We start from the raw sequence: 23067 nt of genomic DNA, 5'->3' as shown, positions 1-23067 counted from the left end.
TGCCGCCCCCATTCAACCCTTGTTCAAAGCTCGGTGTTAACAAGCTCTCTGGTCTTTAGCCCCCCAGAGAGAAACGTACGTGGGTTCACAGAAAATGCTCTAATGTGTATATGCTTTGTTTCCTTTTGAATAACCCAACCAAAGCTGACTTATCATCACACCATTTTGTGTCATTGAAGAAAAATCCATAAAACAGATCAATGCAGTTAGAGCTCTAAGCCGAGAGTCAAGCAAGTACTGTGATATTCACTTCATTAGAGCATCGCTGGCAGTTTAGCAGAAGAGGAGGTGGACTCAGACTGGGTGTCCAATTTGCACAGCAACAATATTCAGAGTGTTTGTGTGCGCAGCGCTGTTTACATGCTGAAGTGAAAGGAGCAGCGGAGCCGAGAGGGAGAGAACGCGTCAGACACCTGCTTTAATGAGACCACAGACCTGATCAGACCAGCAAAACAGGGGAGCGCACACACACACACACACACACACACACACACACACACACACACACACGCACACACACACGCACACACACACACACACACACACACACACGCACACACACACACACACACACGCACACTGGTGGGCGCAGACAGACCTGTGAGTGTTTGGAAACCCAGTGGCGCAGCACGTTGAGGACTCTGTTGGTTGCAGCTCTTCGGATGATGAACTCTTTATCACAAGTTCTTTCAGAGTTAGTGAACACTGGAGGGAACATTTAAAGATTTAAAAAAGGGGGAAAGAGAGACAAATAGAACGTGTTGTGATGGCGTAACATTTTTGTTACAACTGTATTTACTAACCAAATAAAAATATGTCAGTGGTTGAAAAGCATTGGAATTTGTGTAACTTGTTAAGACGTACCGTGTTTCCATATAACAACTACGGCTCACAGATTACTGTAAGTAACACAATTAACTCACTATACTTCCTTTTAAAACCGGATACCTTTAAGGCCTTTCTACATTCATATTTAAGTACTAGAAACAGTACTTTTTTTCTGAGCGATTTACAGAATGTGTGTGTGTGTGTGTGTGTGTGTGTGTGTGTGTGTACCTGGTGGTGAACCATGTCCTGCTGCTGCTGTGGCAATTGCAAAGGCTGAAGCAGGAGAGACTGGGCAGCGGGAGTTATCTCCTGACTGAACTGCAGTTCAAACACATAATTATCATCCAATGCGCCTCGTAATCATTGAAAGGAGTCAACCCGAGTGAATGCAGTGTTCTTTCATTCAGACACACAGAACGAAATAAGAAACACTGCACATCTCAGGCTGTGCGTAAGCAGCAGGCCAAATGTGAAGGCTGTGACCACATTTCAAACGAGTCATTTGTACTCAGAGAAGGTATTCTGAAAAAAAGACACACACACACACACACACACACACACACACACACAGCAGTACCTCCAGGCGGCCTGTAGCGGAGGTGTCGCGGGGTGGAAGGTGAGCGGCACGGAGACATGTCTCCCGCTTCACTGCTCTGAGGAGACTCCGGGATGATCTTCTCCAGTGACACTGACTTGAGCAGAGCTGGACGGGAGGAGAGGAATGGGCCGAGAATACAGATGATTATGATGATGGTGACGATGATGGGAACGATAATGGCGGCGATCATGTTTATGGTCATGGTGGCGTCCACCACTGCAGCTGCTCTTGTGGAGAGGAATGTCGCTTTAGTTCACAGCCATGCAGAGGTTGACCAGCGGATGGCATCTGAATGTAAGAGCTGTATTATTGCTCTGCACGATTTCTACATGAGTGAGCAAGTCAATGTTTGAGTCAGTGTTCTGTAGGACCGGTAAGACGCCCCGAGGTAGAACCAGGTTGTTTATCTCATCTGGTCCTGCGCGAAGAGCTTGAAAACGTTGAAAGACATCTAGAACATCCTGCTTAGCCGGCCGCCACGGCAACCCAGTCCCGACTTAGCCGATGAAAACGGGTTGACAGAAACCCACCACAGGTGTACAATCGGGTTTAGATCTTGTAACGGCGAAGGTCACGGCAAACGGTATGTTTTCACGCTGATCAAACCATTCAGGTTTGTTGTCATGGAAACGTCTACATTCAATATGTTTTGGTATCAAGCTGAATGACAGTACCGGATTACCGTGGAGCTCTGCGCTAAATGCTGTTGTGCCTCCTGGTGCTTTGCTTTGGAGATAATGTTGTTTCAGTCAAATGAATTTCATTTGGATGAAACTTTAAACAAAACGCCGTGATAAGTTAAGAATGTCACACTGCCAGTTTGTTGGCCAAGGGAACGGGTTGGATGAAAAGACAAAAAGGAAGATTTGCACATAGACCCATGTTTCCCTAGCAGGGGGCACACTGGAACTACAGGGAGGGAACTTCATCACCAACACACACACACACACACACACACACACACACACACACATCGACACAAAGCGAGAGACACATGGAAGGAGAAAAAGATGAGAGAAACCACTGCGCTAATGGCTCTTTGTCTCCTAGTGAGCAGCTTCCACATATGCCCAATATGTCGGGACTCGGCTTAACTAACTAAAGCGCACGTGCGCAAGTAGAAAACGATGTTTTGCCAGTTCGGCTCTCACCGGGAACATTGTGCCATTTTTTGGGGGAGTGACCTCCGGCCCTTCGTGAGCAGACCCGATGTTCTGCATAAGGTATGAATGTCGTTTGCACCTCATCCGCGTGGAAGCTGCAACTCACCTCTGCGGATGCTCCGTCTCAGTTTGCCGGAGAAAGGATCCATCCTGAGCACGTCCTCCCCCTCTGCAGCGGCGTAGGGACTTTGGTCCGGGGAGGAGGGAATGGAAGGAACCTGGTCCTTTGAGTTGTTGGGTGGGGGAGAGGTGGAGGAGGGAGGGGAGGAGGTTCGGGGGGTGTAGGCAGAGGTGGGGCTGCTGGCAGCGGACTGGGAAGTGTTATGGTTGACGCTGGAGTTGGACAGAGGACTGGTCAGGTCCAGCCCTCCGACCCTGGCGGTGATGGGGGAGTGGAGGGAAAGCTTTCGAGTTCGGACGGGGGAGGAGGTGCTGGACAGGCTGGACAGAGGAGGAGGAGAGGAGAACTTGCGGCAGAGACGAGGGGATTTGTCGTTTATGTGCTCGCCACCTCGGTTGTTCTGGTTGGTGGCAAAGAACAGCTCCAGGGACCTGAGTGGGCAAAGTCATTTGTTATACAAAAAACGTGTTATAAAAGAACGTTTTAGTTTGTCAGTGTGCACTGAGATGTTAAAGTTTCCATAACAAAGTCGCCGTCAGACAGTTTTCCTGCATCACAGAGCTAAATGTCATCCACTGTGGCTCATAATGGGCCGTTAGAAATGAGTACAACAGTGACACAATATGTATTGAGTTGTGTCTGTACTCCAGCAGACTGGCTCGGACACAAACACACGACTTTAAGCTTTAATCAAAAGGTGAACAGCCAATGCATTTTATCACTGTGTACACACAACGTCAAGCTGCTCTATTTGTTACTTTTAAAGATTTAAAAGTAGGTATGTAAACACCCTCCAAAAACCTTTAAATGAAAGATAGGGAGTGCGAGTAGTAATTTGCCTTAAACAGGAACATAAAAGTCGACAAAAAAATATTTGCGTCATAGATTAGAATTAAAAAATGCATTCCCCTTTTATTGCGGATTATATTTGCCTTATTTACCAGGGAACGAGTGAGCAACAGCTTTAATCAACAAGCCTTTCAGGATGACAATAACATTGCTCAGAGGCGTGCGCACAGAGCCGCATCAAGGGAGGAGCAATCATGCACAGATAAACACATCCATCATTTACTCGCACAAATCAGTTATTAAGTAAGAGATAGTGAAACAAATGTGCATCCCTGATCGAGAGAGGAGGGGGGAGGGATGAGAGGCAGATTGAAGAAGGAAAAATGCATGAAAACGAGACGAGAGAACTTTGAAGCAAGCGGTGGAAGATGCTTGAGAGAAGATAAGATATAAAGCAGACCCGAGAGTGGCTCAATGTGATTGGCCGAGAGAAAACACAGCCTTGAAGAAGCGATGCACCCGTGATAGAAAACATGCAACAGAAACACTTTTCCTTTCAAATTCCCGTCTATCATCAATCTAAAACCGGTGAGACTACAAAGCCCTGCGAGTTGTTTCATTCACAATCAAGCGTTAGATAGCAGCTAGATTCAAAGTAAAGGGGAACGTCATGCAGTGACGTGTCGGACCAAGACTAGAGGAGAGGAAGACCAGGCAGGTAAAGTTGGAAAGAGGGAAAAAAAACAAAGCAGGAAAGACAGAGAAGAGTCAGTTACTTGGACTGATCCATGGCTATCCTCTTGATCTTCAGACTGTAGTCAGGAGAGATGGATGAGATAGACAGACGGTTAAATGAGTGGTACTGCGCCCTGTAGTAAGAGGGGACATGAAGAGACAGGGGGACGGATGACACGGGATGACGGGGATGGTTGGATTAAGACACGAAAAATGGCAAAAGCAGAGGATGTGAGAAGATGGTAGGAGGGGAGAGGATGGAGGGATGCTGGATGCAAAGGTGTTGCTGAGGAGGGGAGGGTGTGTGTGAGAGAACAGCAGCAGATGTTCACTCTGCGAGACTCATGGGAACGGATCCAGCACAGAACCGATGCAGGGAGTCTGTGTTTTTTTAGTTTCTGTCTGGATATGACAAAAATGAAACTAATTTATCAATAATTCTGACAATAATATGGAAGATACTTGTGAGAGAGCCATGAAATATAAATGCACAAGGTTAAAACAAGTGTGGCGATGCTTGGGGCATAACGGGGCTTTGAGCTTAATGCTGACATGCACGTTTAATAGGCACGATGTTCATTATCTTAGTTTAGCGCACGCTAAAATGTAATAGCATCAACTTTTAAACACAAAGTGGGAATGTTATTGGTGTGTAATCTGTTTGGACTTTAACTTGGTAAAATCTAAAAGGTTTTGACCTGATTTGTATGTGTTTGTATTTGAACCTGCACGCCTCCGCTCCCTGGATGAGTCTGTTCTCTTCCAGTGAAGCCCTGGTGAGTTAGGCTTTACATACACACCTGACATAAGGCAGCGGAGAAAAAAGGGCTTTTCCAATTTAAAAGGTACATTAAGTGAGGTCCAGAAAGAATAATTACACAATTATGACGCAGCCAGATACGTAAATGGGGGGAGAGAGAGCATGAATACGGCTGAGAGAGAGAGAGAGAGAGAGAGAGCAACTCCTCATCTGACATACACAAGCAACTTTTCCTTCTCTGTGAATGTGTATTTGTATGTTTGCAATGTATAACCTGATAGGTATGGAGGAGAAGGGCTTCTTGTAGATGTCGGCCAGTTTGCCCATGACCACCGTTGCCGTGGTGAACATCCTGTATGTGTGCAGAAAGGTGTTGAGGAAGTCTATGGAGAGGAAGCGCAGGTCGGTCAGCCTCTCGAGGAGCCGCTCCACGCTGGCGTAGCGGATTTGGGGGACCTTGCAGGAGTTGAGCGTCTTGCTGAAGCAAATGTCAACATCATCTTTATGGAGACGCACATCGGATCTGATGGACACACACGTACACACATACACGCACACACACGCACACGCACAACCGAGCATGGGTGACTGTTGAGCTGCTAACCAAGGAAAAGGCAATGAACGTAACGGAGCCAAACCAGCAAAAGTGAAAAAGATAAATGCAAAAAATCCACATATTCCAAAAAAGGAAGCTAAAAATAAGAGTGGATATTAAAGAACACTTTTGAGCAGGATGAATATAAAAAAACACGATACAAAGTCTAACACTTTACAGTACATCAACACAACTACCTGTAATACTACAACAAGTATTTTACGACACTGGCATTAGGGGGCGTTTGCGCTTCTTCTCGCACGGACACACTTACTTGATCATATTGGGCACGGTGACTTTAGAGTTCTCCTCAAACACACTGGTCATCAGGCCATTACAGCGGATATTATCTATGCACTACGGAGACAAAGGGACGATGAGTACGGTGAGAATAAAGGGACGTTGTGACAGCATGACGTGGAAAGGTATTTTCACAATTAGTCAACATTTAGAATTTAAAGCAGATGATGGACGGAGTCTGTAACATCATAAAACATGTCAGAGATTATCTTGAGCTTTTTTGTTTATCTGAATTATACAGCGTTTTTATATCTGGTTGAAAAGGAATTGAAGAAAAAAAAGAACATTTAAAGCGGTCAGTGTGTTATTTTCTCAGATGAAAACCATCCAGTGTGACATGCATGGTGCTCCTCTGTTTTTGAGCTGAACTGGCCGCTGGGGAACTGCACCCATGTCTGTGTTTACTCATCACTAAGCCTTCTCAATGCCCAGTGGACACTCGCTTTCTCTATTAGGAGGATCTTGTTATTCTGCGTCGGTGCAGGTGTGTGTTTGTGCATTACCTGGCTAATGTCACTGGTCCATGCCGCCTTCTCCTGCCGTGAGGGAGCCAGTAACACCACAGTGAAGGGAGGCAAGTCCGAAGGCTCTACTACGAGCTTAAAGTCCAGCTGGCCGAACACCTGACCTCCAGCTTTAGCTGTGCAACAGAGAGAAATTATGATAATAGTGTCTCGGCACTTCTCCCCATTCGCAAAATGAGTGCTCAGAAGAAGATGGGGTAAAGGTCATCGGATGTCACGAGATCAAAACCCGACATTTAAAGGGGTGAGCATCTGATATTTAGATAAGTCATTTCTGAGTTATCACCTGACATCTAATTAACCCCCATGAGTGGTAAAGGGCCAAAAGGAGCCATCAGACACAGTGCATCATGGATGTAGATCAACTTACACTCTTCATCGCTGGCATCTGGTTCCTCTATGAGTGTGCAGTCAATCAGGGACAAAACTCCACCTTGCTGCGAGAGTTTAATGACACATTTGGAAACGGTTTAGTTAAGTTGATATGAATTAAAAAGTAGATTCGTGCTCTAAAATTGACTCCCACCTTGAGAAGGTGCAGTTTTCCCCCAGAGCTGCGTGTGCAGACGAGGAAGTGTTTGGTGAAGAGGAAGCACTGGCGTTCCCCTTCCTTCTTCAGAGACAGAGCCCCCAGGCGGACCTTGCTTAGCTTTCCTCGCTCCACCGACGGCAACTGGATCAGAGAGCCTGAGGATGAGGAGGCGCACGGGATTACACGGGGGGGGAGGAGGGGACTATTGGACTAGTGCCTTCATTGGACTGGATTGGACAACCACATGTTGCAAAAAGTTATTGCTGATAATTATAAAACAATGTATTGGTATTAAATTTGAGATCAAGAAAGGCCACGTTTTGTTGGATTAGGCAGTCGGTCGGCACCGTGACTGCAGGCATTAGCACACACACGTTTATACAGCTAATCTCTTTATTTTACCAGTAAGAAAGTCTTAAAATCTACAAATTTGCATTACATTACATTGATTTTACATTTTTGACAAAGCAATTTATAACGCCAAAATGTGTCCTGGAAGTGGAGATAGGACTGTAAGTACTTAGAGGTTTTTTATATGGGGAGAAGGGATATTGGTTTAATCGGAAAGTCTCATATTGAAAAATAGCAAAAAATGTACAACGATAAGCAACATAAGTGTCATATTTTAAGAACGGTTTTGAAATAATTCCTCAGGAATATCATCTGACTTTAAGTCATGCGAGTAGTTACCAAACCTCAGAATAAAGACTTTGAGACGATGGAGAGGAGAATCCTCTCATTTCCACTGGGCCAGCTGACCCAGTGACACACTGTCCACGATTCAATGACCAAAGTACTGTGCCTGTGCCCTCAGATCACAGGCTGACACTGGCAGGAAAAGCATCCCGAGAGCTGCTGCCTGCTGTGCAACGCCCTGCAGCTGACGAAGACCTACCCTGCCTGACGAAGGTCTGGCTGGTGTCCAGCAGGATGTCGCAGCCCTCCACGATCATCCGCTCTATGGCCAGGTTCTTCCGGATGTTCTCCGTGTCGCTCACCTCGTCGTGCATCACTCTGATCACACACACACACACACACACACACACACACACACACACACACACACACACACACACACACACGTCATTTCAGTGTTCAATATCAAAATGTTTCAGGAAAGTTGATCATTCTGACCACTGTTCATGTACCTGGACAGTTCTTCTAATTTGGATTTGGCGAATTCAAGACTCTTTCGTTCCACGTGCTCATGAGGCGTGTGTGCCAATAACTCGTGCAAGGTGATGATGTAGCGGGGAATCTTGTAGGAGAGAACAGCAACGTGTCAAAAAAGCTTATTGAAATAACCGAATGAATTATAAAAAAAGAACGCAGAGCTTTGTACTTGTGTTTGAATGTTCGTGAAAGGTCTACCTGGAACATCGGGTATGTGAGGAAGGTCTCAAGCATCCTTCCCTCACAGGCGGCGTTAGACTCGTACTGTTTCAGCAGCTTGTCAAAGTCTCTGTTCTGCTTACAGTTGGCCAAAACCTGCAGGCTGTACTGATGGTTACGCACAAACTCCTGGTAGATGTTCAGCATGGGCAGCAGGATGTCAAATAGGTCAGCTGTGATCAAAAAACACAAACACAACCCGAATCAAAAAAATTAAAAGTAGTTTATTTTCCCGTCATCGATTCGACCGACCTTAAAAAGCTTAAGTTTAAATAGCGCGTTGCACCTGGGTGACACACGTGTGGTTATGGTGTGGCTTGTTTTGAAGGTGTGTAAACACTGCTCTGCGGCAAGTTTATATTAGTCAACTAAATCCGACCACACGATCAAATGAGACTTTGAGGCAGACTGATGTGTTTATAAGATAAGATTATCCTTTAGTACTCAAACAGCGGGATGCATCTGAAGCCTCCAGTGCAGCGTCGGAGTGCTCACTGAGTTTACCATCATTAAATCACCAGAAAATAACAAGCTGCTACAGTATACCAGTATAAAGATGCACAGATAAGCTCATGTTTTGGCCTTGAAACACATTGCAGTGCAAACGCTGTTGTGCAAAAATGAATTACAGAATTGTATTGTATATATATGTAGTTTACAATCTGTAATTAACCTTGCACAATAGCGTTTGCATGTATATATATATATATATATATATATATATACAGTATATATATATATGCTGTATGTTGTATTGGATGGTGCGTATTTTAATGGCGATACTAAAACAAATAAAAAGGAATGGAAATACTACAGAAACAAATATGATGTACACGAAAAAACATCTTGTTGAATCGCTCCACATCCACAAACATCTTGTGTGAAGTGAAGCATAGCGTCAGATAGGAGTTTAATCAGTCTGACCTTTTTCTTTTCATTAGTAATTTGCTGCGGCGTCTTTGGGCAGTCTGTCACCCAGGTGACGCTTATCTGTCGAGGAGGCTTCTGTTTTGGGAGGTCAATTGAAGGGATGCCGTATGGGATGGGTAGTCATTGTCCGTCGAGACAAGGAGTGTGCTTGTTGTAGACCGAGATAGGTCACTGAGAGTGCGTGTCTGTGTGTGTGTGTGTGTGTGTGCGTGCACGTATGCGGCAGGAAGATGTCTGACGTTTGAATAGCACTAACTGGACCACTGAAAAACCGACCTCGTTGTCACTTGTGTGCGCGAGGAGCAGCTTACCCAGCACCAGAGTCGGCCAGTTGGCAATCCTCGCCTTCAAGCCCTGGTGGAAAATCTCATGTAGGAACATGATGGTTTCACTGGAGCGTGAATGCAAAAAGAGACAAAAAGAGATTTTATTGTTTATTCCACTTTCTTTGTAATCCTCAGCACCTTTCTTCTCTCTCCATCATAACCAACACACCTATTGAGGAAGATGCTGCTGACGTCGTCGTGGCTGATGGGGGGCTTCTTGGAGCTGGCTGCCATCCGCAGAGGTCGGAGGAAACAGTTGACCAGGATGTAGAGCTGGTGGACGTACCTGGCACCACACACACAATTTGTTAGAAATGTCATTTTATCTTCAAAACACATACATGAAGAAGACATTTTTTATATTCAATTGTAGGGTTCATTAAAAATGTTCTCTCACGGTTCAATTTTCAATCAAGTCACTTCAATCAGGTTTTCTATTTTTCCGAACTGAGATAATAGATGATGGTTGCCATTCACATACACACATCACATCTCCTTTGGTGGGAAAGTACCTTACTAACGTAGGACCTGCAAGATAAGATGTTTCATCCATGGAAACATGTTGGTTTTTACTCTAACCAGGAGTAGCACATATGTGTAAACGCGTCTAGCTTAGTGCATAAAGTTGCATAGCACTTATAAATATATAAATATAAATATCATGATACAAAACTGTTTTGGAAAGTTCTATTGAAAACCATTGCAAGTCTGTTGTGACTTGCTGCAAAGATAAGACAATCCTTTTTCCATCCTGCAGCAGGGAAATTCACAGGATTACAGCAACAAAGGTAAAGTGCACGCAGACACTTAGTATAAACAGGCTCAAACAATTCTAAATAAGCAACAACAAAATAACAAGAATCCAAAGCTTCACCATTATAACATTTCTAGAGGTTGCGCTCTACTCCGTTGACTATTGACATACTCTGTTTCTGCCTCCACCATGTTGAAGACGATCTGGTTCCTCTTCTTCATGCTCTCGGCGTGAGGAGAGCAGATGTAGTCCTGCACGATGATCTTCCACTTCCTCCGACAGAGCCAGCCCCTCATGAAACTCTGCACCTGAAGACACACCACCCAGGAGGCTTAGACACGGCCATGCACACGGAGATCACACACACGCTTGCAGGGAAAAAACAGGAAAGACACCACGGAAGCCTGGATACAGAAGAGAAAAACATGACAAAAACTAGTAGGAAAATGTACCTTTTTGATCTTTTTGATGTCCGGGTCTTCATTTTCATGGTTGACCTGGTAAGGCCGCATTCGCTCCTTAGTTTTGTTCAGAGCAATAATCTTTCAAGAGAAATTCAGTCACAAAACAAATTAGCATTATGTGGGGGACTAGTGAGCGGGACAAAAGAAACATTCAACTTAACCAAATCACATAAAACAGAAAGAATGAGCTTCTGAGAATGTTAAGGAAATAATACGGTATAATTTATGAGGACATTATATTCAATAATGGTAAAATTATTCATTTGATTCACCATGTTTTCCACCAACCAAGCAGTTTGTGCACAGGCTTCTTTATCTTTGACGATTTAGTGGCGTCATTGAGAAAGAGAGAATGACAGAGGAGGGCTGCTATCAGCAGGTGACAGAAAGCAAACAGGGGCTTAGATGTGCCTGATTACCAGCAGTGTATTGTGGGGCACAGCAGGCACAGGCGACAATCCTACCTCTGCAAATAAATGTATTCCAAGCAAAAAATCTATGTAAACCACCCTATTGCATATTTTAAAGATCAAGACGATTTCATTTGAAGAGTTCTATTATTATCTTTACAGCCACAAATACTCTGCAGACTCAGATTAGCCTTTAGACGTGTGACATTTAATCGCTGCAGGTGCAAAAAGTCAGTGGAAAATGTTTTGTATGTTAACGGAATTTAATCAAGATGTGGAAGAAAAACGTCTCAATTCATATAGTAAACCTAATAATAAAAAGCCACATTTCCCTCACTATCAACATCTCTTTCACTATCTTTGGTAAATCAATTAACCCAACAGAGGGTTTTTTCTTGTACTATAGTACGTTCACCTATTTGATTGTACTCTCGGGCCTGTGTGACGACACAGATAGAGAAAAGCATGAATGATGAAACCAAAACCATCTCAAGTCGTACTCATGTTCTCGTTCGCCAGCGCTCAGGGCCAGTCGGCTAACTGCTACAGTCGCTAGTTGGTTTCCTTATTCATAAACACACACATAAACAAACAAACAAGAGTGTGTTTTAATGAGATGCATCAACAACTGCATACTGTAACCCTTTTTGAATGAGCAGCCCAATTAACCAGGCAGATGTTTGCTGATATAAAAGCCTTTTCGTTAACATTTTCATTATCAACGTGGCTCTTTGTATCCTTTGTAATCACAATGTGCAGCACGGAAAAGAATCGACACTTGTTGCTCTGAGTGAGAATTTAAAAAAGCAGCGTGACAGGCTAATCCATTACGCATAAGAAATGGCCAATACAAGCGAGATATTTAGAAAGGGCACCTATAAACGAGACAGGATTGTGAGTGGCGGTGGTTTTACGGAGATGTTAGCAGCTGGTCCAATGAGCAACCAGCTTCCCTCGGGGGCAAACTGTTGCACAGGCCAGAATTCAATTTCAATCAAGCACCTGTACATTAAGAACAACTCTGAAGTGCCCTTTGGCCGCCAATGTGGCACATAGACAACGCGTCTTATCTCAGACGCTTAATGATCTTCAAAATCACAGGATTTGGATGGATGGATAGATGGATTTATAGAGTGATAAATAGATGTATAGATAGATTGATAGTGATGAATAGATGGACAGATAGATTGATAAATAGAGTGATAGATGGATTGATAAGAGTGATACATAGATGGACAGATGGATTGATAGTGATAAATAGATGGACAGATGGATTGATAGAGTGATAGATTGATAGAGTGATAGATAGATGGATAGAGTGATATAGTGATAGATAGATGGATAGAGTGATAGATAGATAGAGTGATAGATGGATTTATAGAGTGATAAATAGATGGACAGATGGATTGATCGAGTGATAAATAGATTGATAGAGTGATAGATAGATGGATAGAGTGATAGATAGATGGATAGAGTGATAGATAGAGTGATAGATGGATTTATAGAGTGATAGATAGATGGATAGATTGATTTATAGAGTGATAGATGGATTGATAGAGTGATAGATAGTTGGATTTATAGAGTGATAGATGGATTGATAGAGTGATAAATAGATGGATAGATAGATTGATAGTGATAAATAGATGGATAGATGGACAGATAGATTGATAGAGTGATAAATAGAGTGATAGATGGATTGATAAGAGTGATACATAGATGGACAGATGGATTGATAGAGTGATAAATAGATTGATAGAGTGATAGATAGATGGATATAGTGATAGATAGATGGATAGAGTGATAGATGGATTTATAGAGTGATAAATAGATGGACAGATGGATTGATAGAGTGATACATAGATTGATAGAGTGATAGATAGATGGATAGAGTGATAGATAGATGGATAGAGTGATAGATAGTGATAGATGGATTTATAGAGTGATAGATGGATTGATACAGTGATAAATAGATGGACAGATGGATTGATAGAGTGCTAAATAGATTGATAGAGTGATAGATAGATGGATAGAGTGATAGATAGATGGATATAGTGATAGATAGATGGATAGAGTGATAGATGGATTGATAGAGTGATAGATAGATGGATAGATTGATTTATAGAGTGATAGATGGATTGATAGAGTGATAGATAGATGGATAGATTGATTTATAGAGTGATAGATGGATTGATAGAGTGATAGATAGATGGATTTATAGAGTGATAGATGGATTGATAGAGTGATAGATAGATGGATTTATAGAGTGATAGATGGATTGATAGAGTGATAGATGGATTGATAGAGTGATAGATAGATGGATTTATAGAGTGATAGATGGATTGATAGAGTGATAGATGGATTGATAGAGTGATAGATAGATGGATTTATAGAGTGATAGATGGATTGATAGAGTGATAGATGGATTTATAGAGTGATAGATGGATTGATAGAGTGATAAATAGATGGATTGATAGAGTGATAAATAGAGTGATAGATGGATTGATAGAGTGATAAATAGATGGACAGATGGATTGATAGAGTGATAAATAGTATAGATATATATAGTAATAAATATAGTACACTTCAATGATCAGAGCTATTGATCTAATGACCATAAATCTAAAATCACATGCAGTCGTTTGCGTGTGTGACATAATTGTAGGTGGTTCTCATTCACGTCGTGGGGTCTCTTGTGTTGGTGTTGCGCTCGATGAGCGCATCGTGTTTTGGCAGCTGTTTGGCGAGGAAGCTGTGGGCTTCTCCTCCTACGCTCCGAGGTGAATGGGCACCGTTCACACCCACTCCCACGCTGCAATACACGCAGCTGTGAGAGGACGCACACACTGCATACCCATTCGGAAATATATAGATATAGATATATAGAGATATTGGTCTGCTGTGGCAGGTGAGTGGCGCACATCCGTTTACAAATGCATTGTGTTTGAATTGAAATGGCACATGGAGAAGGAGAAAAGGGGCTTTCGGGTCTGTAGGTGTGTATTTTGGCTCGTCACCTCCGCTTTGAGCCTCTCGATTTCTGTGCCCTGATCTTCCAGCTGGGTGCGCAGTTGATTTGCAGCCACCTTCTCAGTCTCCACAATGTGTGCAAGGTGGATGTATTTCTGCATCAGCGCCTCTCGGTCATTGATGATTTCAGAGTAACTGAGGAAGACAAAGACAAGTCCACTCATATCAGTTATAATAAGCACTTATATTATACACACAATATTAAGTATTTGTTGGGGTCCTTATGCAACACAACATTTACTGCCAAAGTTACAGTGCATTCATCTGCTTTGAATCACTGCGTGATGCCAGTTGTGGGACTGTTTGGTTTCTTAGCTTCGTCTGTATGGTTGATTCAAGGTGAAAATGTCTCACTGATTCTGTCTTTCATTGACACAGATCCAAGGTGCAGCTGTGGGGAGCAGAGTGGTCGATTTGGGGACCTCAGAATTGAGTGAACTATATTGCCAGCGGACTATAATCCCTGAGGGGTAAAGGCATTGAACAAATCAAAAAGTGAATGTGCCAGAATTTCAGTCAATTAAACAAAGATGAAACTGAAGTCATTGTTTTCGGGGCCAAGAACGAAGGATTGAAAGTCAGCGAGCAGTAGACTGGACTATTGTCCCGCTGTGAGCTCCTTACAGAGACCTGCTACAAAGAGTTTACTTGCAAATGTTACTGTTGGTTTATGAGGCCCTGAATTACATGTCTGACCTGCTGCTACTTTATGAACCATCCCGACCCCTCCGGTCGTCTGGGACGGGTCTCCTTTATGTTCCCGGAGTCACAACATGCAGAAGCAGCTTCAGTCTTTCTGCTCAAAGTATCTGGAACAAACTCTCAGAAAGCTGCAGTTCTGCTGAGACTCTAAAGTCAAAGCTTCAAATTTAGACTGAAGGCTTTTCTGTTTGCTGCTGCCGTTAATTCCACAAGATTCAAGGAATCATTTTGGTTCTACAGGGTTTCATCGTCTCTCTGCTGAAACAAATCATTCAAACTTGTTCCCCACTAGTTCTATCGCACTTAAATGGAGTTTCCTCTTGCACACTGGGGACTATTATTACATTTGATGTCTTCACACCTTCCTTTGAATTAGCCTGGTGATTGGCCAGTTCTGACGTTAACAGGATCTGACACGAAGAGGCTCGTGGTCCTTGTTGTTCTGAGCAGCTTCACTTTCTAACCAGGCTGATTCTGGTTAGTTTTTGCTTCAGCGTGAAAATAACAACGGAGGCCTGGCGTTCGTTCACCACGTGGCCCATCCGGAGTTTTACACTCTTTGCAAGTAGATCAAATCCTCCAACTGCCTTTGGATTAGTGGACGGTAGGAAACGAGGTGCAAAAGCTGAAGGATTATTTGTACACAATGAAAAAACAGTACAGGCACAATCGTGTGGTCAAACTGTGGTTATGCAGTCCGGCGTCATGTTTCCTGCTGTACACGTGTGTACCTTGCCTGCCCGATGGCCTCCACCCATTCATCGCACTCGCTCTCCTCATCCGTCCGCAGCTCCAGAGGCTTCTGTCCATTTTGACCAATCAGCACGATGTGGAAGTAGTACTGAAGAGAGAGAGAGAAATGAAGAGAGAAAAAAAAAAGGCTGTTGACATTTGTGACCCCGACACGCCAACACATCTACAACTCTCCCCCTCGCTTGTGCCAACATTTCACTTCACGGCACAAGATGCTTTGGTCGAGACGCGAGACGCAGCGATCCGACATACGGCGCGTGCATATGGAAACGGGGCTCTCCACTGCAGTTGATTTTCACGCTCGTTTTCGTGCCCAGATTCATCCCGTCTGAAGTTGCACAGACCTTTAGACGGGCGGAGTGCCTGTTATCATCGTGGTCAAGTGCCCCCTCCCCGCCCCTCTCTCTTCCTCATCTGCTGTCTGTCCTGTTTATTAATTCTGATGAGCATCCCTCCTCCAAATGCTCGTCCCCGTCCACTCACAGTGGAGCACACACACGCACACACACACACACACACACACACACACACACACACACACACACACACACACACACACACACACCAGGCATTATGTGATGCGATGGAGGGTTTTATTCAAACGGTCATGTCCCGGGGCACTGGGTTACCAGAAGAGCTTCTATTCTTAGTGAGAAAAGACTGAGCTCCATGCTCCTCCTCCTCCTCCTCTCTTCTCCTCATCCAACCACCTCGCTCTTCCCGCGCTCTCCCGTTTCTCTCTCTCTCCCTCTCTCTGCACTTCACCTCCTCGTCCCCCTCCGCCTCCTCCGCCCTGCTCGAATAGCATCCTCACTTCTCTCTCCCCACACCCACTCCTCCTCCATCCCAACCTCCCTCCATGCTCTCTTTGTGTCTCTAAGGGTTCGGTGGACCAAACAGGAGAGACGTTTAGACTGCAGGAGGGGGAGGGGGGGGGGGGGGGCGGGGGCGAGCTTCAGCCCCTGCAGTGGAGAGAGTCACCAAGGTGACGGGAAAACACACGCACGCACTCAGAGACCTTCCTCCATCGCCATCCGCGTATCCCTGCCATATCTGTCGCTTCGATTGGCTGGATTTCATTACATCCACAATCATGTGTGCTCTAACAGCCTCTGACAGAGAGAAAGAGAGAGCGAGCGGTTGCATAATATTTCTTACATATTTCCGAAATTGTGTCACCGCCTGACAAGATAACATTTCCATGGCAACGCTAAACTTGACGTGTCAACCTGGTGCAGCACTTTCATTTTGTTTGTTTTTTGTTTTTTTTACCACTGGCTCACTTCCTTTAATGCTTTTATTGAAAAATCATTTTATTTTAGATGACTGGGAAGCAGCATTAAGTAGTGAAAGTGAACATATTTTTGCAATTCTGAGATCCAGATGGATATTTTGAGCCTCAGCGTTCTGCACATTTCAGGCAACAGAAGTGATGCAGTGACACATTATATGTCTGGATTTACAATAGATCTGACTTTTACAACCCTATTAAAGTGTGGGCATTGATCCACATGATTCTTTTGATCACACGGATGTCACTGGCAGTGTTATCACACGGGAATGAAATGAAAGGGAATACTGCTTTCCTCCTATTTCAGGCGCAATGGTTGCAGTAGCATGTGTGTGTTAAGTGTATTCTTTATACATATCTACTTAATAAAAATAACTAAAGTAGAAGTAGTTGTTACGAAGGCTGGCTGACCGTAGCATTGTAATATTTACTTAGTAGTAATGAAGCATTGAAACGTAAGTACAAAGCAAATATTAGTGTTTGAATCTCTGTTTCGTACGTCAGCTCAAAAAAAAGACAAAGAAACGGAAGGCAAAGGTGGACCTAAAAGTTCAAATACAATTCCTTCCTCATGAAATATTTGAAATGGTTTGTTAGATTTCTCTGATGCACAGTGTGTTTTTGAAAGTTTACGTTGTTTGTTTAAAAGAAAGAAAATCCCCATTGAATGTCCCGTCATTACATAAACGCTTAAAGTCCTCAATTTGTATCTTTAAATGAACCCATTTGACATTATAATCTTATCCCACTTGTATATCGACGTTCTGTTGAACCCCCTCTGTACACTCCTACTGTTGGATGCAGCGGTGACCCAATTGGCCACAGGCAGCAATTCAAGTTTAATGCTATCACTTCCTTTATTGCAAATCAGACGTCTTCGCTGGACCTCATTGCATTGAGGACATTAACAATGCAGAGCAAAGACACACATTGTGAAACGCTCCTGTGTGCTCGTGAGTCCAGGAACAACGGTGCGTCTCTTTCTCTGAGCTCTGCACGCGCAGCTTCCTCCACAACTCTGCAGCTCCGTTGAAGAATACTCACTCGCGCTCCCTTCAAATCAGATCAACTGTGCTCCGCGTCCCTCGGGGGCCTCCGCTGTACTGTAAGACATTTCATTCAAACCAATAATGGCAGAGAGGGAAAAGCAAAAGAAACAAATAAGGAGAGACTCTCTCATTCTCTTCACGTCATCACTTAAAACGCCAGGTTGAGAGAACATGTGTAAGACTGCTTTTCACTACCAGAGAGAGACGGAACGTTAGGAAATTGAATTAAATTAAAACCAACCACACACACTGTGGTTCACGGTGGCGCTTTGATGAAATATTATTTCTTTATTAAGGATTAAAGAGTCAAAGATGAAACCGGATATGGAGGTAATGGGCTCATCATGCAAATGATGGCACGGGGATCCAGAAGTACTAATGTGCTGTAAATGTTTAAAAGCAGAGACGGTCCTCTGATGATTCGGGGAGTGGAAGAGCAACTAGCGACTGATGATAGAAGCAGAACTGCTGTCGTCTTTGTGTCCTGCACTGGACCTGGTTTATTTTTTATTCTAAGCCTTTTAGTGGCGTTTGACTGCTTTACTGTTCTTCACTTCAGTGGGTTGATAGAAGCACGAATGCCGAAAGTGTCGAAGATTTGAAATGTGTACACGCAGAGTACTAAAAGTCTGAATAACAATGAATAAATGTACATTTACACGGAGCATTGTGGAACAACCCCATATATAATCACAAAGGTTAAATACTTCTCCTAATATTTTTCACGTGGACGAATGAATGGTAGAATATGATTTTACCAGTGAGTGTACCAGGGCTTCATGTTTTAAAGATGAGTTGTATGAATTCATCAGATTTAACAGAGTTTGAATTTAATGTTCTCAATGCTTTGTTTTTGTTGAGTGTTAATGGGGCTCCATCATTCATTATTATATATCTTAGACAAAAATAATGCTTTAAAAGGTTCCCAGTGTCTTCCATTATCATATCTTACTTTAACAAATAAAAACAAATAGAAACGGTCGTGGGCAAATGGTCAACCGAGACGCATTAAAAGTGTACATGATTTGGGTAAACAGTAAAGCTGCAGACCTCTGGCATCGTTATTTAAATACAAGCATGAAAAATAATTGAGAGCAATGTTATAAACAGATAACAGCCCAATGCGGGAATTCTGTTGTCTCCCAGCAGCCAAGTGGGTCTGGAAAATATATCACGGCGTTGCTGCCTCAACTCAATGTAAGCTTATGTTAAAAAGCTATTCAAGGAGGGCTCTGCCACCATTGACCAAAAACACTGCAAGTATGCGGTTTACGGTTTTAAACCAGTGCTGCAGGGAAAACCAATCACACGTCGGTTGATAGTATGTTCTTCGTCATGTGTGTATGCATTTCACACGCGACATGATTTGGGGTCTTTATGTTCTTCAGATCTGTCTGTGCTGATTGCCACGTAAAAATAGAAAAATCCATAACAAGCCGCTTTAACACAATGGCCCCCTGCATGCTGATGCACAATGCGTCTCCAGCATTGCATGCTGTGGTGAGCCAGGCTCTGCTTGCTGATCCCGAGTCCTGCAGGGTAATAAGTACCATTACAGGGGAATATAACAGAGCAGAGACCAGATGTGTGTGTGTGTGTGTGTGTGTGTGTGTGTGTGTGTGTGTGTGTGTGTGTGTGTGTGTGAGAGTGTGTGTGTGTGTGTGTGTGTGTGTGAGAGTGTGGGAACACCAGAACGAGGGAAAAACAGCCAGCACAGCTCTGTTAAAAGTTAACAACCTCTGCCTCCCAGCACCTCTGAAGCTCAGAAAGGATGTTATATCTTGTTTGCCAATCCACACAAAAGCCCCCCCAAAAAAACTATCATTGTTAGTTTCCATGAAGCCCCCCTGAAGTCGCTAGGCAACCTCACAGTGATGACAGGACTCAAGGAAGTCACTGCTCCACCACATTCATGTCGGCCTTCACTTCTTGCAAGGTTTAAAGAATAGTTTGCCATTTTTGGGAAATGATCTCATTTGCTATCTTGCATAGTTAGATAAGAAGAAGATCTTTACTGCAGCCAGTAATGTCCATATGATCAATATTTAGTTATGAACTGGTTACCTCTCCACCAACACAAGACTCCAAGAAATCACTACATTACATAACCTCTGTTACATTCACATCTTCTGTTCTTGGTTCTTCTGTTCAATCTGAAAAAGAGCTTTCGAGCTGCTGGAAGGTGGATTTAGTTTTAGTTGGACAGAGACTCTCCATGCAAAGCCCCCTTTGGAGTGTAACCCTTTAGAGGTTGAATCCATGCTCTTAATCTTGGAAAGAGCGCACATGCATTTCCCTCAAACGGCAAACTTCTTTTTGCTTTATTGTCATTGCCTTTGTTTTAGTATAGCCAGTATGAATATATTAAGTTGGTAAATCAACTAACAAAACAAAATACATGATAAAAAAGTAAATGTGGCAGTTTTGATAGTTCCTCTTTTGAATTTACCTTTTCCTCTCTCTGTATTTCCATCCCTCTCAGGATCCATATAGTTACAGAAAAAAATGTGCTTTGTGTTAAAAGACAGGAGGACAATTGATTTTCCTGTAGACATTGTGGAGAGATACAAAACAAATTCTGACAGGAGCGGCAGCAGTATTTTCTCCACTAATGATGTTCCAGCTAATGTGACTATCAGTGAATCAACACGACACATCCTGCTGTTTCCTCACTGCCATCCATCCTGTTCACTTCTTCCCCAAAAGTTCCTTTGACAAAGTATGGCGCCATCCCGCTCCATCGCACGGATCAAACTTCCACACGCACGCACCACTGGTTCACATCCACATCGTATGTATATGTGTGTGTTACCTGGTGTGCCTGCCTCAGGACGCTCTTTTGTCCTCTCCTCTGTTTACCTCCTACTCTAGATAAACCCTGATAAAAAAAATATCTACACACACATGCAATACATAGCTGTCATCACGCTCTCTAGTCTTACAAATGTGTCAATGCAATTCCCACCGCGCTGAAGCCTCGGGGCCCAAGCAAGCTGTAAATCGTTTTTACTATATTCCTGAGAATTGTCAGTGTGTCTAACGCGATCCTGTAAAATACAGTGCTCATAAACTCTGCACGGATGACAACAGCAAACGCACATTAAGCTTACTTGGCAATACTATTACCTGACGCTTAAGTTGATTTTATACTCTGTTGTTTCTCTGTGCCACCACTCCAGGAGGCACATGTGTTAGACATGGGAACAGCTCCAGCAGGAACAATAACACCACTGACGGTCTCAAAGGCCCGAGGGTTTCATGTCACCTGGGGCGTCCTTGCCAACCGCCCATCGAACCATCGGATCAGGAGGAGATGGGATGAAATCCGTACTTGTAGCCGTACATTTCCTCGCCTCTCCTGTGACTAACCTGAGGCGGCGTGGAGCTTGACAAAGCTCTGTAAACAATCCGAGCTCTGCCAAACTCCGCTTGGCCGACAGGCTGATCACTACAAGCCGTTCGTAATGTGTTGCCGTTTTGGAGACAAACTATTAATTATGTAGAGTTCGGGGGATTTCCCGGAGCTCTTTGCTTCAGAGGGGTTAAAAGCTAAAAAACAAAGCTTTATAGAGATGATGATAATTCTTTTTTTTTCACCAATGGCAAGTTCTCTGACATGATTGTATAATGATGAGAATAAATAATTTATTTGCTTATTTGCCAACGTCCTCTAATCCGAGCTGTTTGTCGTAGTTCAGACACGTGAACATGGAGTGTGTGCTTAGCATTACAAGCTTGTTGAGCCCAGAAGGGTTTCTTTGGAAGTCAAATCCACTGCTCATTCTCCTTTGCACTTTGATGAGTGCAACATCTCAGACACGAGAGATGGATTTCAGGACAACAACGTGGATCCGACGCTAATGAGCTCCGTGATGGCTCAACCCTTTGGCAGATGACTTAAGAGGAAAACGAAGAGCTACATTTTGGAGGGAAGCAGATCAGACTCCAGTAATACGGAAAGGATCGGTTTCTTGATGTGAGGCTCTGAGACGGATGTTTGGAGCAATGAGAATAATTACACACACATGTATCAGGAGGTAGTACTGACATTTACACCCAAAGGTGTCAACTCACCTGGTCTTGCATGAAGTCTACTGAACACTGTTGAAAAGAACTCTACAAACACACTGTAGATACAACTTTGCAGTGGAATGATATTTGTCTCTCTATGACAGTTCCTATCTCACTGCCATGTGCATGACGTACGGATGGAGGGAAGGTCACAGATCTCTTTTTCCTTCCCTTTCCAAACATCTTTGATGATGATGAAGAGCCTTAAATTATCTTAAAACCAAAACAAAGGAATATAATTGGCATGTGTGTACTGGAGGAAAACCACTGATATTCCCCATCTACTCTAATACTCAATCAATGCTTAAGTCCAAGCAGCATTTCCTCCAAGTGCAAAATACAACATTTATGAAAACCATTCATTTCAAATGAAACTAATTCCAGTAAATAATAGCGTTTTAAAAATCATTATATTTTATTTAAACACAAGGCCTGCCCATAATACACAGTTTGATTCCTTTTCATTAAATACGTAAGGCTGATTTTGATTATCTTTCATGTAATGCCTTCAAACACAAATCGTAAACATGGCAGCAAACAAAAGGTTTTGCTGCCATGTAGAGAAATATCTGGCTGCACTTAGAAGCTTGTAATACGGCATGCTCTTATTTTCCTTTTCTGGGGGAGTTTTGAAGCACTGTCAGGAAAACAAACAACTGGATGTCTCATCTTCTCCTTTTTTAACCACAGGGAGGACAATGTTTACTCTTATTGTTAACATTTTTCAGAAAAAAATGTTGGATGTGATTAAAACTGTGAAGCAAACTAGAATTAGAATGACCGACGTTGTCGTTGTATGCAATTTGTGAGAAATTAGTAATTATGGCTTATAAAGTGTTGTCTGATGTCACAGTACGGTTTCACAATCAAATCAGTTAAATCTTCAGTCCAGGTGGTCAAATTTGATCATAAATGGTCTCTATTTTGGATTTCGACCCCCAAAATCAAATCAC

At 43.2% G+C, this 23067-nt stretch overlaps 1 protein-coding gene across 1 annotated transcript in view; it reads right to left on the bottom strand.

Annotated features, from left to right (window-relative positions):
- rasgrf2b (Ras protein-specific guanine nucleotide-releasing factor 2b) overlaps positions 1-23067 on the bottom strand; it is a gene marked incomplete in the record, with an annotated part of 28700 nt that overhangs the window by 1793 nt on the left and 3840 nt on the right. The window contains 19 exon segments of the mRNA XM_078087142.1: positions 599-705; positions 1057-1146; positions 1406-1531; positions 2696-3141; positions 4276-4368; positions 5269-5517; positions 5864-5946; positions 6393-6529; positions 6784-6850; positions 6940-7100; positions 7841-7959; positions 8094-8203; positions 8317-8510; positions 9579-9658; positions 9763-9879; positions 10519-10655; positions 10800-10889; positions 14236-14383; positions 15682-15791. Of these exon segments, the coding sequence (XP_077943268.1) occupies positions 599-705; positions 1057-1146; positions 1406-1531; positions 2696-3141; positions 4276-4368; positions 5269-5517; positions 5864-5946; positions 6393-6529; positions 6784-6850; positions 6940-7100; positions 7841-7959; positions 8094-8203; positions 8317-8510; positions 9579-9658; positions 9763-9879; positions 10519-10655; positions 10800-10889; positions 14236-14383; positions 15682-15791 (2664 nt within the window).

Source organism: Gasterosteus aculeatus, chromosome 13 (assembly GCF_964276395.1).
Source record: "Gasterosteus aculeatus chromosome 13, fGasAcu3.hap1.1, whole genome shotgun sequence".
NCBI lineage: Eukaryota > Metazoa > Chordata > Actinopteri > Perciformes > Gasterosteidae > Gasterosteus > Gasterosteus aculeatus.
Note: the sequence above shows the minus strand (reverse complement) of the source record. Positions and strands in the feature narration are given on the sequence as shown.